Source organism: Lolium rigidum, chromosome 6, assembly GCF_022539505.1.
Source record: "Lolium rigidum isolate FL_2022 chromosome 6, APGP_CSIRO_Lrig_0.1, whole genome shotgun sequence".
Classification (NCBI taxonomy): Eukaryota; Viridiplantae; Streptophyta; class Magnoliopsida; order Poales; family Poaceae; genus Lolium; species Lolium rigidum.
The window spans coordinates 222,998,068-223,014,277 of NC_061513.1; the positions used below are offsets into that span (position 1 = coordinate 222,998,068).

Genomic DNA, 16,210 nt, shown 5'->3' on the forward strand with positions numbered 1-16,210 from the left:
CGGTAGCTTTTATATTATGGCTAACCGTTTATCTTGCTTGTTTTCAGGCCAGGGAGCGCTTCCCCCGCATCGACTCAGACCGGCGGGGCCCTTGCCGGAAGCGTGCCCTTGATAATTTCGACCCTGACCCTTTCATCAATTGGCTAGACTTGAAGATGGGCCGGACTCCAGCTTCGCGCCTTGGCAAGTCTCCGCCGGAGCCAACCGGTTCGTCTGACGACTTGACCTTGCTTGAGGTAGCTTCTCTATTTGATCTCTCATATTTTACCGTTATTGTTCCTCTGTAGATCTTCCCTCAACCAACATCAACCCACAGGTTCATGAGCATGCCACCCCGCTGCAGGCCGAGGTTGGCCAGGAGTTCCTGGACAAACTCGCCGTTGGGGGCAAGAAGAACAAGACCCCGGCGACGGATGCCGGGTCAAGCCAAGCCCCTCCTGCCAAACGCTTCCGGACTGAACCCTTTGCGGGGAAGCAAGTAGGCACGAGGCGCTACAAGGGCAAGCAGATGCCCACCTCCTCCGGGTAAGCCCCGTTCCTTTGCTTGTTTCGTTTTTTGCCAAGTTCTTTTCCGGTTGCTTTTTTCCAACCCTTTCTTTTTCTCTCTTTCAGCCCTGCGCTCAAGCTTGGGCCCAGGCCTGAGGGCTCTGCCGGCTCCGCAGGTGCTTCAACTCCTCCTCCTCACTCAAGTCCGACACCATCTGGTGCCGGCAACATTTCTGCCTCCCCTCCGGGGGGCACTACAAGTTCGGGGCGCGCGGCCCCTACACCGCCAGATCACCGCGCGGAGGAGGATCTTACCTCCCCTCCAGAGACCCAAGACATCGGCGCCAGCAACATCGGCGCCGACGACGAAACCGCCGGGCGGGTGGAACCTTTGGTTCCCCCCCGAAGAAGAAGAAAAAGAAGCAGGCAAGCTCTTCTCCCAGCAAGACCGCGCCGGCCTCCTCTGCATCTCGCTCGGAAGCTCCTTTCCTCGAGCCAGCCGGGACTGCTCCAACCCCGCCGCCAGGCCAAGGACTTCCCGCAGCCAAACCAAAGCCGCCGCCGACGACGCCAAAGATCACCCAGTTCCTCAAGCCGGGGGCGTCCCGCGGAAAGGCCGTGGACGGCAGCGCGTCAACCGGCCCGCAGTCTCTAGTGCTGCATGTCGGGCCTGCCGCCGCTACAGTCTCAGAGAAACCCTCCGGCCTCCTGGGCCGGATCGTCGAGCTAAGGCGCGAGGGCAAGGAGCTGGGGCACCTTCTCCCCTACGCCCAGAAATGGAACGACGCGGACATCTCCGCATCCACGAAGGGCTTGGGGAAGGATCGCCTTCCGGCGCCGGATCCCGCTGGGCCGCGTTCCACTGAAGAACATTTCATGCGGCTCAAGCGGGCCGTGAAGGAGTTCGACAGCGCGTGGTATGATGCCACCAGCAACGTCGTGGTAAGTCTCTCCAACCTTCTTGTACTTTTTGTTGATGTCGGTTTTCTTTCTTTCCGGATCTTGTCTATCCTCCCAGTCCCCGAGTTTCGTGTTGAGAGCATAGCTCTTAGCGCGAAACTTACTTAGAAACGCGCGAAACCGGCATAGCCAGTCCCCGAGTTTCGGGTTAAGATCTTTGCTCTTAGCGCGAAATTCAACTAGAAACGCGCGAAACCGGCATAGCCAGTCCCCGAGTTTCGGGTTAAGATCTTTGCTCTTAGCGCGAAATTCAACTAGAAACGCGCGAAACCGGCATAGCCAGTCCCCGAGTTTCGGGTTAAGATCTTTGTCTCTTTCTTTCTCACAATTATCTTTCTTTGAACAGAGCACCGCTGATGCCCGGAAGCAGCTCTTCGAGGAGCTTCTGTGGGAGCATCGGGACCTTGCCGAGGCTCACAGCCACTGCCAGGGTTTGTTTCCTTCCTCTTCTTCCGGCATCTTTTTACCGGAAACTTTTCTTCTTTAGCACTTACGCGTCTTTTGTTCAACAGTTGTTCCGGAAGCTACCATCGATGCTCTCAGGGTCCAGATTGCCGCGCTTCAAGGTATCACCCTTTCTTTTCTGGTTGACCCGTTCTTTTTTTCTTTTTATCAGTTGTCACTCGCTAACACCTTTCTTTCCGGTACCTAGGCGAAAAAGAGCAGCTCATCAAGGAGCATCACGAGGCACTGGACGCCCAGAAGACCGCCTCGAGGGAGCTGAAGGAACAAGCTATGCAATCTGCGCTCCAGCATGACCAAGCCCTGAAGGATGCCCAGGCTGCAGCCGAGACCAAGCTGGCGGAGGTCGTGGAAGATTCCACGAACTCCAACATGGTGCTGAGGACGGAGCTAGAGGAGGAACGGAAAGCGCGGAAGGCAGCGGAGCACCATATTGAAGTCCTGACCACTGATCACAGAGAATACGATCGGTTGGTTATGCAGATCGACGCGCTGGCTCTCCGTAAGCCCTTGTCTTGTCCCTCCTTTTGCTTATAAGCTTTCTCTTCTTGAAAATGCATCCGCGTTCCTTTTTCTTCCGGCAGATTTTTCCCGGTGTCTTGTGCTTATGCTCTTTCCCTCTTTCTGTAGAACACTTCCCGGACTCCCAGGCACACGCCGTGAAGAAGGTGATGGAGGACCGGGTGGCGCGGGAATTTCCCAATATGGACGCGCACTGGGACGGGTACGACTATCTGGTCGCCCTCTCTGCTCGAGTCCAACACATGCGCTCAGTGGACCGCACCCTTGTCGATCTACCGGATGCTGCTATCCAGATCTTCAAGGTGTTGTGGCCTGGGGAAGCCATGCCGGCCAACGCCACCCTCACTGCCAACCGGCTGAAGGAAGCAGGGCGCCGGATTCGCGAGTGGCAGTGCTCTGCTGCCCGTGCCGGAGCAGACTCAGCGCTTCGCGTTGCCTGCTCCTGGTACCCGGAGCTGGACCTGGATGCCCTCATTGGCGTGCGCGAAGGAGCTCCCACCGACTTGGACCCGGTCCTTACCGCTAAGCGGCAGGATCGCGCGTACCACATCGCGGAGTACGCTGAAATGCGCACCTTCATCCCTCCTCCTCCCGATGTCAAGGACTACCTCAGCGATGAGGAAGAAGAAGACGGAGGTGATGATGAAGATGCTGAGGACGTGCCGCTGGAGGCTCCCGAGGCCAGCACTGCCCCCCCCCTGAAGCCCCCGAGACCGGTGCTGCTCCACCTGATGCTCCCGCTGCCTGAATGACTTGTTTGCCCCTGCTCGCTTGATAACAGACTTGTTAAATTCGCCCCAGGTATGCCGGGGTTTATGATGTAAGATAAAACTTATGCTTGTGGTTTGTGGTGCTATAGTTTATGCCGGTGTCTTGCACACCGGTAACTTATTAAGTTATGTTGGTTCGCTACTTAGCACTTTGCTTATCGTTTTGATTTTTGTCTTGCACTGCAATGATTCCGAAATTGTTTCCGCATCCAATCCGATGCACACTTGGCTCTTTTGCTTTGGCTCTGCCTACCTTCTCTGGGCATTTTTGGCGTATGAGCACAAAGTTCTTTTACCAAGCAAGCATTTTCTTGAACTTAGAAATAACTCGAAATTTTTGCAAAAAACCGGTATAACCGGGGTTAGTTAAATTTTCCGGATTGTTCTTTCCCGCTCTCCCTCTTCGCAGTTCATGTGCTTATCCCCTACCGGTTTATCTTGCTTGCCATGAAGCCGGGTTGCGGACAGCAGCAGAGTCGAAGACTCCGGTAGAGTTTATCACACTACTAAACCGGAAAGAAAAAACGTTCAATAAGCAACCGGTAAACTGAAAAAATAGACAAGTTACATGCAACCTTAGTGGGGTAGTCCCCGAGACTCATTCGAGGTTCCGACATCTTTTATTTATAGCAAATAAGGTACAAAAAGGAACTTCTTACACCACAACTTCAAGAGTAGAAAGGACGCAACAAAGCTACATTCCATGGACGCTTGGTTTCCTCTCCGGACCTGTCCGCCTTTCCTTTCTTCCATTCATGTGCATCAATTAGGTAGTAGGCATCATTGTGGAGAGCCTTGCTCACAATGAAAGGCCCTTCCCACGGAGAGGAAAGCTTGTGCCGGCCCTCAGTGCGCTACACTAGGCGTAGCACCAGGTCTCCTTCCCGGAACACTCTCGGGTTAACCTTCCGGCTGTGATAGCGTCTGAGGTTTTGCTAGTAAATGGCTGTTCTTGCCAAGGCTAATTCTCTTGCTTCTTCTAGCAAGTCCACTTCGTTTTCTCGAGCCTCCTTTACCTCTTCTTCGTTATGAGTTGCACCCTTGGTGAATCATGGAGAATGTCGGTTGGTATGACCGCTTCTGCTCCATAAACCATGAAAAATGGAGTGTATCCGGCAGACCGGTTTGGAGTTGTTCTTATACTCCACAGTACTGACGGTAGCTCATCGAGCCAACACCCCGGCGATTTTTCCACCGCATCGATGAGTCTTGGTTTGATACCGGAAAGCACCAAAGCGTTTGTCCTTTCAACTTGGCCATTGCCTTGCGGGTGTGCGACTGAGCACAAATCCAACCGGATATTGTTGTCCTCACAAAATCTTTTGAACTCACCTTGAGCAAAGTTTGTGCCATTGTCCGTGATAATGCTATGTGGGTATCCATACCGCAAAATGACATCTTTCAAGAATTTCACCGTTGTGCGCCCATCACACTTTGCAATGGGTTTCACTTCTAGCCACTTGGTGAATTTGTCTACCATAACCAAGATGTGGGTCATATTTTCCCTTGCTTTTTTGAATGGGCCCACCATGTCTAGGCACCAAACGGCAAACGGCCAAGTTAATGGTATTGCTTTTAGGCCGGAGGCTGGGGTATGATTTTGCTTGGCGTACCTCTGGCACCCTTTGCATTTTCTTACTAGATCCTCCACGTTTTCCAAAGCCATTGGCCAATAGAACCCATACCGGAACACTTTTGCCACCAGCGCTCTTGACGAAGCGTGATGCCCACACTCTCCTCGGTGAATCTCCTCGAGCATTTCCTTTCCTTCTTCCGGTTCCACACATCTCTGGAGGACACCGGTAACACTTCTCTTGTACATCTCTCCATTAATGATGGTGTAAGCTTTGGACCTCCTTTGGATCCTTCTTGATTCATTTTCGTCAACCGGCAAGGTGCCGTTAACCAGAAATTCCTTAATAGGTTCAACCCATGATGGTGTCTCTCGAACTAGGAACACCGGTACGTCTATGTCCATGTTATCCACCAGCATTGTTTCTTCCGGTACCGGCGCAGCAGCGGCCGATCTTACCGGGACAGTCCCCGAGTTTACCGGAACAGTCCCCGGGTTTCCTTCGTCGATATCCATTGGTACAATGTGTGACTCCGGTACAAAAATTGATTCCGACTCCGGACTCGGCTTGATTGATGGTACTCTTAAGTGTGCCAAGGCTATTCCGGGAGGAATTTCTTGCCTGGACGAGCCCAGCTTGGACAAAGCATCCGCAGCTTCATTTTCCGCACGCGGTACATGGTGAAACTCGCACCCTTCGAAGAAACCGGCAATCTTTTGCACGTGAAACCGGTACGAGGCCATGTTGGCATCTTTTGCGTCCCAGTCTCCGGAACACTGTTGTACCACAAGATCTGAGTCTCCATAGCAAATGATCCGGTGTGCACCGATTTCTTTTGCGACCTTAAGCCCATGGATCAAAGCCTCGTATTCAGCGACATTGTTTGATGCCCTGAAATGTACTTGTAAAACATACCGGAGATGATCTCCCTTTGGTGAGGTTAGCACCACACCGGCACCTAGACCCTCTTTGAGCTTGGATCCGTCAAAGTGCATCTTCCAGTATTCCATTCTTTGATCCGGGGGTTTGTACTGCATTTCCGCCCAATCAACCAAGAAATCAGCTAAAGCTTGCGATTTGATGGCGTCTCTTCTTTCATACATCGGCACATACGGTGATATCTGTATTGCCCACTTCGCAATCCTGCCGCTAGCATCTTTGTTGCACATGATATCGGAGATGGGTGCTTCACTCACCACCTTCATAGGATGTTCCTCAAAGTAGTGTTTGAGCTTTGTGGCGGCCATGAACACGCCATAGGTCATTTTCTGGAAGTGCGGGTAATTTTGTTTTGAGAGGGAGAGCACCTCGCTCAGGTAGTATACCGGCCTCTGGACGGTTTTTCCTTCCTCTTCTCTTTCTACTACCACAACAACACTCACGACCTGGTTGGTTGCTGCTATGTATAGCAACATGGGTTCTCTTTCCAACGGCGAAGCCAATATCGGCGCGGTGGCTAGCATTGTTTTCAGTTCTTTAAATGCCGCGTCTGCCTGAGGGGTCCAGACGAACTTATCGGATTTTTTCATCAAAGCATAAAGTGGCAAGGCCTTTTCCCCTAACCTGCTTATGAACCGGCTCAGCGATGCTAAGCTTCCGGTAAACTTTTGCACGTCCTTAAGATCTTGCGGTATCGTCATTTTCTCAATTGCCCGGATCTTTACCGGATTGACCTCAATGCCCCGGCTTGAGACGAGGAAGCCCAGCAGCTTGCCGGCAGGGACCCCGAAGGTACATTTTGCCGGATTAAGTTTCATCCGGAACCTTCTTAGATTATCAAACGTTTGCCGGATATCGTCAATTAGGGTATCTTTTATCTTAGTTTTTACTACAATGTCATCCACATACACCTGCACATTCTTTCCAATTTGATCAAACAAGCATTTTTGCATACAGCGCTGGTACGTTGCACCAGCGTTGCGCAAACCAAAAGGCATAGTGATATAGCAATAAGCCCTGTGCGGGGTAATGAACGCAGTTTTTATTTGATCTTCCTTTTTCAAGGGGATTTGGTGGAAGCCGGAATAAGCATCCAGGAAAGACAACAACTCACACCCAGCAGTGGAATCAATCACTTGATCGATCCGTGGTAGAGGAAAAGGATCTCTTGGGCAAGCCTTGTTGAGGTTGGTGTAGTCGATGCACATGCGCCACACCTTTGGAGCTTTTGCCTCCAGGTTCTCATCTTTCTTCTTTTCGACCATCACCGGATTGGCCAGCCACTCGGTATGCGTGACTTCCACAATGAAACCGGCAACTAACAGCTTCGTTACCTCTTCTCCAATAATCTTCCTCCTATCCTCAGCGAACCGGCGCAGTGGTTGACGCACCGGCTTGGCATCCTTCCGGACGTTTAGAGAGTGCTCAGCCAGCTCCCTCGGAACACCTACCAAGTCATCGAAGACCGAGGCAAAGATATTCCGATTCTCACGGAGGAAGCTGACGAGCGCGCTTTACTATGCCTCACTGAGACCGGCACCGATACGAATGGTACGCTCAGGGAAAGCCGGGTCCAGCACTATGTCCTTTGTTTCCTTTGTCGGCTTGAACGCTGGAGCGCTCAGACTCGCACTCATTGCCGCTAAGCTCAATTGTGAAGACTGAGCCAGTGCAACTGCAGTTTGCATCCTTCTTTTTTCCTCCGCGATCACCAGCGATTCCGCTAGGTTCGATCCGGCAGATGCTGTTTCCAGTGAGACTTTGTAGTTCCCCACCACGGTCAAGGGTCCACGAGGCGCCGGCATCTTCATCTTGAGATATGCCGTGTGGGTCGAGGCCATGAAGGCTGCCAATGCCGGCCTCCCCAGCAATGCATGGTACGGACTATCTAAGTCCACCACTTCGAACTCAAGGTTTTCAACCCGGCAATTGTCACGTCCTCCAAACGACACATCCACCCGGACTTTTCCAACCGGTGCGCAGGACAACCCCGGAACGATCCCGTGGAACGTCGTATGAGTTGGCTGAAGCATGTTTTCTGTTATGCCCAGCATATGCATGGTGTGCCGGTACATTATGTTTATGTTGCTTCCATTGTCTATCAGCACCTTGCTGAACTTGACACGAGTCGTTGGCCCCTTCATGATTGGGTCCACCACGAGAGCGTAGCCACCCGGATTTGGCATGATTTTGGGGTGGTCCCGGTATGACCATGTGAGTTCCTGATCTGACCACAGCATGTATTTTGGCACTGCCGGCATCACCGCGTTTACCTCCATGGAACGACGGCGCAGGCTTTGCTTGTCTGTCGGCTCGGTGACGAACACGACACAGCACACATCTGGATCCTCATAAACATTCCGGCCCAAGGGTGCCGGTGGAGGTGGTTGGCCGTGGCCCTCTCCCACCTGATTGACTTGCTGATAGTGCTGCTGCCTGTTTGGCTGAGGCTGTACCGGTAAAGCATTTGCCCCGGTAAGCGGTGGTGGCGGTGGTAGCTGTTGTTGGCGCGGCATATCTTGTGGTGGTGCCATCATTGCATTGCCCCCTTGTCCTTGGGCGTCTTTCACCGCTCCCTTTTGCATCAAGTACTTGGTCCAGGTACAATCTTTTGTCAAGTGGTTTGACGGGTGAGCCGGATTCGGCGTGTGCCACCGGCAAGGCTGATCCATGGCGGCTTCCATGGTGTATTTTGAGGGTTCTTGCCAGTTATTTTTCCGGTCCCAGGGTTTCTTTTCGACCCACTGCTTCTTAGGACCTGCCCATGGCTGCGATCCGGTTCTCTGCCTCTGGCTGCCGCTGGCATCAGAGTTTTCTTGCACAGCAGCAACTTGCTGCGAGCCATACCTTCGATCCGGGAAATCTTCCCTTCTTTTGTTGTTCCGGTTATCCCGGTATTGCTGCTGAGGCGGGTTTGATTGTTCCGGCTCAGCTTGTATCGCCGGTTGCATTGGGTCTCCCAACGCATAGTTTTCCGCCACTCGCATCATCTCCGCCAACATTGTTGGCATGTTCCTCTGCAGCCTTTGCCACAAAGGCGAACCTCGCCTGCATCCTTGGCTAAACCAAGCAATGGCATGTGCTTCTATCACTCCTTCACAAGAGTTTCTAGTGGAGTTCCACCGGGTCAGGTAATCCCGGTCTGTTTCTTGCGGGCGCTGCACGCACAAAGCGAGCTGCTGAGGCCTGTTTGGCCTTCTGTAGGTGCTGCTGAAGTTGCTCACAAAAGCTTCCTCAAAGTCCAACCAGCATTTATGCTTCCTTCCGGCAAATTGTTCAGCCAGATTCTCGCCGGTCCCACCAGGAACGTTGGCACGATTCTTACAGCCCAACGCCGGTTTCCTCCTCCGGCTATACAACCTCCGCCACCGGCAACGTATACCGCGGTCACATAATCCGCGAGCCAGTCTTCCGGCTTAGTGGTGCCATCGTATGTATTAGTGTCACGGGGCAACTGAAAGTTGCGAACTGGTGGTTGCTCTTTCATGATCCTTGGGCCAAAGCATTTTGGACCCGGAGGACCCTCTGCCTCAATCATTTCAGACAGGTACACTCTATCCAGACGGTGCCTCGCATCCCGTTCCGGCAAGTTTCTTTCCCCCAAGCGTTCTCCCAAAGGGTTCCGGTAAGTCGTGAGTCTTGTTGAATCAGCTTCATCGTAACGTTCCGGTACCGCGGCCCTCGCCTGCCGGTACCTTGGTGGAGGCATTTCCTCATCATCATACGCTGCCCTTGCAGCCGGATAGTTTTGCCCGGTTTCGTGTCTACCGGCATGATTGTTTCCGGCATAGCCTCCTTTGGCGTAGCCTCGATCTGCCCCTTGGCTTTTTCTACCGGCATCGTGTTGCCCGGCTTGCTGTTTTCCGGCAAGGACCGGATCGTACACAATCATCTGCTGTGCGTTCACCTCTTTTTCTCTTCTTCTGTCCGGATGGGGGGAAGAGGCCTGCCCATGGGACTTGCTTCCGGCATTCTTTGTTGAACGCGCGGATTTTGAGGCCACGACCTTGTTCGAGCTTAGCCAGCCTGCTCGACGTTTCTGTCGCTTCGATAGTGTCTAGCAGCTCTCTAACACGCTCTTGCTGTTTTGCCAGAGCATCACCGGTAAGCGAATCACACAGCTCTACAGCAGCCTTAGCAGCTTTTATGGTCTTATTCGGGCTACTGTACTTAGGTTTCTCTACGATGCCAGCAGATGCAGAGGTACTCTTGCCGGTAAGAACTTCCTTACGCAAATCCTGATCTAGATTGCGAGCCTTAAGCCGGTTCTCCGGTATCCTAGCAGCATGAGCGCTAACAGAAGCAAAGCCATGGGCAGCGTTGTACTCACGTAGGGTTAGGTTCAGCTCGCGCTGCGCCCGGATGATGTCGGCGCCGTTCGCGAGCAGCTTCCGGCGCCGCGCCTCCAGGCTCGCCCGAGCCGCTGCCGGGTCGATGTTCCGCGCGATGGGCGTTGCCAGCACGTTCATCGCCGCCTGGAGAGGTGTTGCCGGTGGTGCGGAAGACGCTCCCGGTGCTCCGGTGTCGCGCTCCAGCGGTGGCTTGGCCGCACGGGTCGAAGCCGCACGACCAGCACCTTCGTCCGCAGCCTCCTTGCCCGCGCCGGCTGCGCCAGCCATCATTACCTCGACGCTGCCGGCGGCGCGGCCAGCACAAAGCCACCTTGGCGGGTCCGGTGCTACCAGCACCGGCGAGAGGCGCTGGCGCACGGGGACGGTGCCGAAGTAGACGCGGTGGCTGCCGAACTCGATGATGCGGCCGTTCTTGGGGAAGATGCCGCCGTTGGCGAAGCAGCCCGCGTTGTCGTTGATGAAGTCGTTGGAGTAGAAGCGCTGGACGAGCGCAGACACTGTCCGCTCGCCGGCGACCTCGAGGATGCCCGCCCGAATGTGCACTCCAGCAAGCGCCACTTCATGCCCCACGGTGGGCGCCAACTGTCGTCGTGGTGAACAGACAGATGCCATAGTATGGCTTAAGTTGGGGCCGAATGGACGCAAGAGGATTCGGGGGAGGGTTCGTGATTAGATGGGATGAACTTCCGGATGGTTTCCTCAAGAACTTAGCCAAGGCTAGAGGTTGAAGAAGAAAGACATAAGGAAGAACTCGCTCTAGATCATCTTCTCTATTGATCTCAACAGGTTACAAGTTTCTCGAGTACAGGTGTTCTTCTAACCCTAGCTCTCTTCGTGCGTGCCCGTGAGAAGGGCTGCCCCTCTCCTTATATAGGGGAGAGGGTGGCTTACAAGGCAAGAAACCCTAATGGCATCTTTGACTAGACAAACTACTTTATAAAGCTACTTTAATCATAGATGACACCGGAGTCCTCTTTAATCAGGGATGCTGACGTCCTCCGGCTTCTTTGACCGTCATCCTTCCCTTTATCGTCAGCCCTTCGTTTAAAGCTACTTTGCTTAGCTCATCTTTGTCTTCTAGCTCTGGAGAGGATCTTTGACCAGTCCTGCCGACATGCTCTTCTTTCCGGTAGCCCGGTATCTTCTTACCCGGTTCCGGCATACCCCTCTTGGGGATACCGGCTTAGCCTCACTTAGCTGATTCCTTATCTGTATGTTCCGGTACGAACATCAAACCGGTATCGTGATGGCTCAAACCATCTGGTTTGGCATGCCTTTGGCATACCGGGGGTCATCCCCCCAACAGCACCCCTTCCCCGCCGTTAACATGGTGGAGTGCTCTTACCCTGGGAGGTGCCAGCCAGGTTTCTCGTTCAGCATCAACATGGTAGGACCTGGGCACCACTCTGGTAAGGATAGAGACGAGGGAAGCTGCTCGCATAACAAGGACAAAGAGGAAGCCGTTCCACGCGATCGGCTCCGGCACGATGGCAAGCGCTACGTCACAGAGGGAGAAGTGAAGAATGTGCGATATCAGCGACCTCTCTCTGATCACCTCCTCAACAAATACGTGAGTCAATACGACCAACGCCGGCGATATGACGATGACGACGAAAGAGATCGTCTGGCTAGCAGAGACGCCAGGAGAGACCGCCGGCATGATCGCGACGAGGAGAGATATGAGCGCCATGCCAAGGAGAAGTCAAGAGAACAAGACGACGTGGATAGGCACTGGGACTGTCCCTTCTTCGACACTCGTTGGGATTCGAGAATGAGCCGATTGCCTACAATCGGCAATCGCCGTAGAATGTAGAGAGAAGAAGAAGGGTGCAGGAGACGTGTCAGTATTCAAATGTCTAGGGCCGCTCCCATCTCGGAACAAGTACGCCGAGTCCTCTCGGGTGGAAGATCTCGAGGAGTTGGAAGACGACGATGAAGAAGAAGAAGATAAGTACCACCGGCCAAGGTGGTGCCCTGATGGACTCAGCCGTTCCCAAAAGCGTAGGGTTCAGCGGCTACGTGGTTTGGAGGAAGCTGAAAGGTTATACCCGCATACGTTAAGGAAGGCGCGGCCTGATCCGGCCGCGAAAATTCAGCGAACTACGGACGAAGAAGGTCGACCACAAAAGAAAGAGTGGCGTCCCAAACAAAGGAAAGCCGGTGACGAGACATCGGGCTGGCACAAACATGGTGTTCATCCTTCCAAGTCGGAGTTTTGTGCTCTAGGATTGGACGAAGCACCACCGGCACAACTTGACCTGCGGCCCACGGCCGTTATCTTTGAGAAGCCACGAGAAAGAAGCTACGTACACCGAAGGCCCCGTACATACGAGGTTATATCAATGGGCAGCCTATCAACAAGATGCTGGTGGACACCGGAGCGGCAGTCAACATTATGTCATACTCCATGCTACGTCGGTTGGGACGCTCTAGCTCGGATCTGATCAAGACCAACGTTACACTGAGCGATTTCAACGGCCAAGCATCTGAAGCGCAAGGTGTTCTGAACGTGGATCTGACCATAGGGAGAAAAACCATCCCTACGACGTTCTTCATTGTCGACAGCAAGAGCACCTATGCTGTCCTGCTAGGGAGAGATTGTATCCACGCCAACTGTTGCATTCCATCCACGATGCACCAATGTTTAATACGGTGGGATGGAGATGAAGTAGAGGTCGTCCACGCAGATGACTCAGCCGAGATTTCAACGACTGGCATGAACGTTTGGGAGACGGCAGGCCAAGAGCCACTCTCAGGCATCACTTTGGACGACTGCGAGCGCATCGACGTGATGAAAAACGGGGTGAGGCTGATCTTATCCACCGGCCTGTCCGTGTAGCAAGAGCAAAATCTGTGGACGAACATGGCAAGGCCGATCCTTGTGATCGGCCCCAAAAAATAAAAAGGGATAATCTCGTCTCAAGCATGTCACGTAGTTATACTGAAGCAAGACCAAGATGTAAACCTTCATGGAGCAATTCGACCAACATGGAGGCTGATTCCAGCAATCGGCCAAAATTATCCTCACCATACGTTCTGCCCGTGTTCAACGTCGATCTAACGGGCGGCGGAAAGCGGGGGTACAGGTTTACGTCGGCTGACGAGCTGGAAGAAGTCAACATTGGTCCTGACGGTGCCGATGTTCAAGTACAGTACCTTGGCTAACTACAGAGCCGATATCTGCAGTTACCTGACAGATTCGGCTCGGGGGGGCACCTAATCAGAGGAACATGTGCGATACATGTGCAGTAAAATATTGGGGGCCGATAGAAAAATCGGCCAGTAAAAAAAATTCTAATGTACAGCCGATGCACAGTTATCGACTCTAGTACAAATTACACCGGATCTACCAGCTGCGTGTTCAAGGAACGGGTTTCGGCCCAGTCGGTCTTCAGTTCAGCTTCGAGGCCTTCTGCTTCCTCGAGGGAGTAAACGATGAGAGCTTCCTCAGCTTCAATGAGCTGTTTTTGTTGCTCGGACCTTCTCTTCAAGGACCTTCAACCCTTTGCGCAGGGTCGCCAGTTCAGCAGTGCTGTCAGATGTGTCAGTTGTGACGTCCAAGGCAGCCTGTTGCTCATTAAGCCGTTGGCATTGGTCTGCAATATCGGCTTTCAACGGAAGAAGAGATGATCGGCTCTGGTGTTTCTGTCGTCGGTTTGGCCAAGTTGGCTACCTTCTCAACTACACTCGTAGAAGTTGCTAGGGCCAGAGTGGCGGATGGCATGGGTACCTCCTCGACTTCCCCATTGGAGGTGTCATCAATCTGCAAATGGAGAGGCTTGCGGTTCCTTGCGGGCTTTCTTGATGCATCGGCCCTCTGTGCGTAGGCTGCCCTGCCCCGCTCTAATGGGAGTTTGGGAAACGGTAGTCGAGGTTTGTAGAAGAACTACGAGTATGCTGCAGAAGCCTGGAAGGATGAATGAAATCAGCCAAAGCATGGGCGGAACTTACGTGCAAGCCTTCTTGAGATGGAGTAAGGTTTTGGCGCCTCAGAGTCTTCCTGGCAGCTACTTTCCTCACCGCTGTTCTCGCATTGACTGAGGCTCGGGGGGCAGCTGACCTAGTAGACACTCTGCTTTTTGAAGCTGATTTAGGTGTCATCGGCTGACTCTGCATCACAACCTTCTTCAAAGGTGGTGGGATTTTGCAAAAGAGGACCACCGGAGCTGTTGGGAGGAATCTGAAAGGGGAGCCGTCCTCACCTACAGGGTCTGGACCGTCCTGTTGCTGCAAGGAGATGAAGGGACGTCATCGGCAAAACTATCTAACCTGAAGGAGACTGGATTTTCAAAATAGCCGATGAACAGCCATCGGCTTTAGGGTTGCAAAGTATTATGGTCAGATATTAAATTACAGTCTGAGAGTGCTTGGATGACTGTCTGAATTGGTATTTGAGTCTGGCTTCATGGGCGTTTGAGGCGAAAAGTCCGATACGTTGCTATCGGTTCTTGGTGCGGCAAATAGAAGACTTGAAATTGGATAAATAGAGAGTCAAATTGGAAGAACAGTTCTTGTTGATTCAAAGGAACGGCTTTACAAGAAAGAGCCGATGACTCTCAAAAGGATCATCCGATGCCTAATGCACTACTACTACTAGCCCTATGCTACTAGTCCTAGTTTAAGGGCCGTTGCTGCCCTCGTCGGTGATGTCGTGGCTGCCGTTGGCACTGCTGCCGGCGGGCTCCTCGTCACTGTTGCCGTAACCTTCGGCAGAGGCCCCGTGCTCCTCCTCGTCATCGTCATCATCATCCGACCCGGCGCGGAAGCGCTTCATCGGCGGGTACTCGTCGGAGGAGGTGTCCTCCTCCACTTCTTCATCCTCCTCATCGGAAGAGATGTCTTCGCCCCAGAGAGCATCATCGTCGTCCTCCTCCTCCGAATCCCCATCAATGAGGAGGTGAAGGTTGTCCTCCCCATCGGTCAGGGATTCATCATCCTCTGACCAGACGGAGAAGTCCCGGGCCCGCCTCGTCCCATCGCTCCGGGCGCGTATATCCTCCGCGTCGACTCGCGGGAGGAGGAAGACCGGTAGGAAAGACCGGAGGAGGAAGAGGAGGAGGAGTCCATGGTGGAAGAAGGGTTTTTCGAGTACTACAGAGGAACAGAGGATGAGGAGGGGATGAAGAAGCAAACTGCTTGATACGGTTAAATAAAAGGGGTATAGTGGAGATTTAATGCCACTACGGTTTCCGAGGAAGTGATGTTTGTTGACGTCAGAAACCCCCTGGCGGGCAGAGACGGTCAACACGGTAGAGCCGGGAACAACTAGGGCTGCGGCTGGCCCCAGTCCCTCAGAGCGACGGCCCGCAAAGCCTCCTGGTCGCACGCGCCGATGTTTATCACAAGGGTGTGCCACCTGATCTATACCTGGTCAGGAAGGTGTGGATGATGCCTCGCTTAGTTTCCTGCGAGGCGGACACGTAAACATTAAATACGAGCCTCGATCGGCTCTCGAGTTATCCCGTGAATCGGCTCAAAGAGCCGATCCACCCATGATTCAGACGGGGTGTCCGAATATATGGTGGTCCTACTTGATCAAGGTAAAGCTAATGAGATCTACGACGATCTAGGGTTTTCACCGCATAATCGGATCGTCCTACTCCAGGTTGGGCCTCGCGGCCACGCACGGTGATCGTAAGCCGATCCTAAACAAGGCCTAAAACCAACACGAGGTTGATCCTCGGAACATCCTGCTTAGGGCCAACGAACGACACCCTACGTGCCGCTGGATCCTCCCCCCCTTTGTAAGGCCTAACTATTGCAGATATTAAACTAATCCTTGTAGAACAAGGAGCAATCGTAACGGATCAGATCTACTAAACTATGATCAAGCGGGTGCCGCCCCTACACCTAAGATAGGTGTAAGGGTGGCTAGACATACAAGGGTTGCACTACGAAAGCATGTAATATGAAGAACAATGCTAACCCTAACATGGCTAAGATAACTACGTTGCTCTCCATCAAAAAGGCTTCAGTACGAGCAACGCATGAACAACGTAGGCAGGCTTGTGCTGCCTAGATCGCAAGATGCGATCTAGGCAGCATGATGCTTACCGGTAGAAACCCTCGAGACGAAGGAGTTGGCGATGCGCCGAGATTTGTTTGTGGTTGAACGTTGGTTGTTGTTTATTCCATAAACCCTAGG

The 16,210-nt window shown here is 53.1% G+C and overlaps 1 protein-coding gene across 1 annotated transcript in view; it reads left to right on the forward strand.

Annotated features, from left to right (window-relative positions):
- The first annotated feature begins 2,181 nt into the window (after positions 1 to 2,181).
- LOC124663790 overlaps positions 2,182 to 16,210 on the forward strand; it is a 38,778-nt gene continuing 24,749 nt past the window's right edge. The window contains exon 1 of the mRNA XM_047201452.1: positions 2,182 to 2,410. Within this exon, the coding sequence (XP_047057408.1) occupies positions 2,182 to 2,410 (229 nt within the window). The remainder of the gene's footprint in view (positions 2,411 to 16,210) is intronic.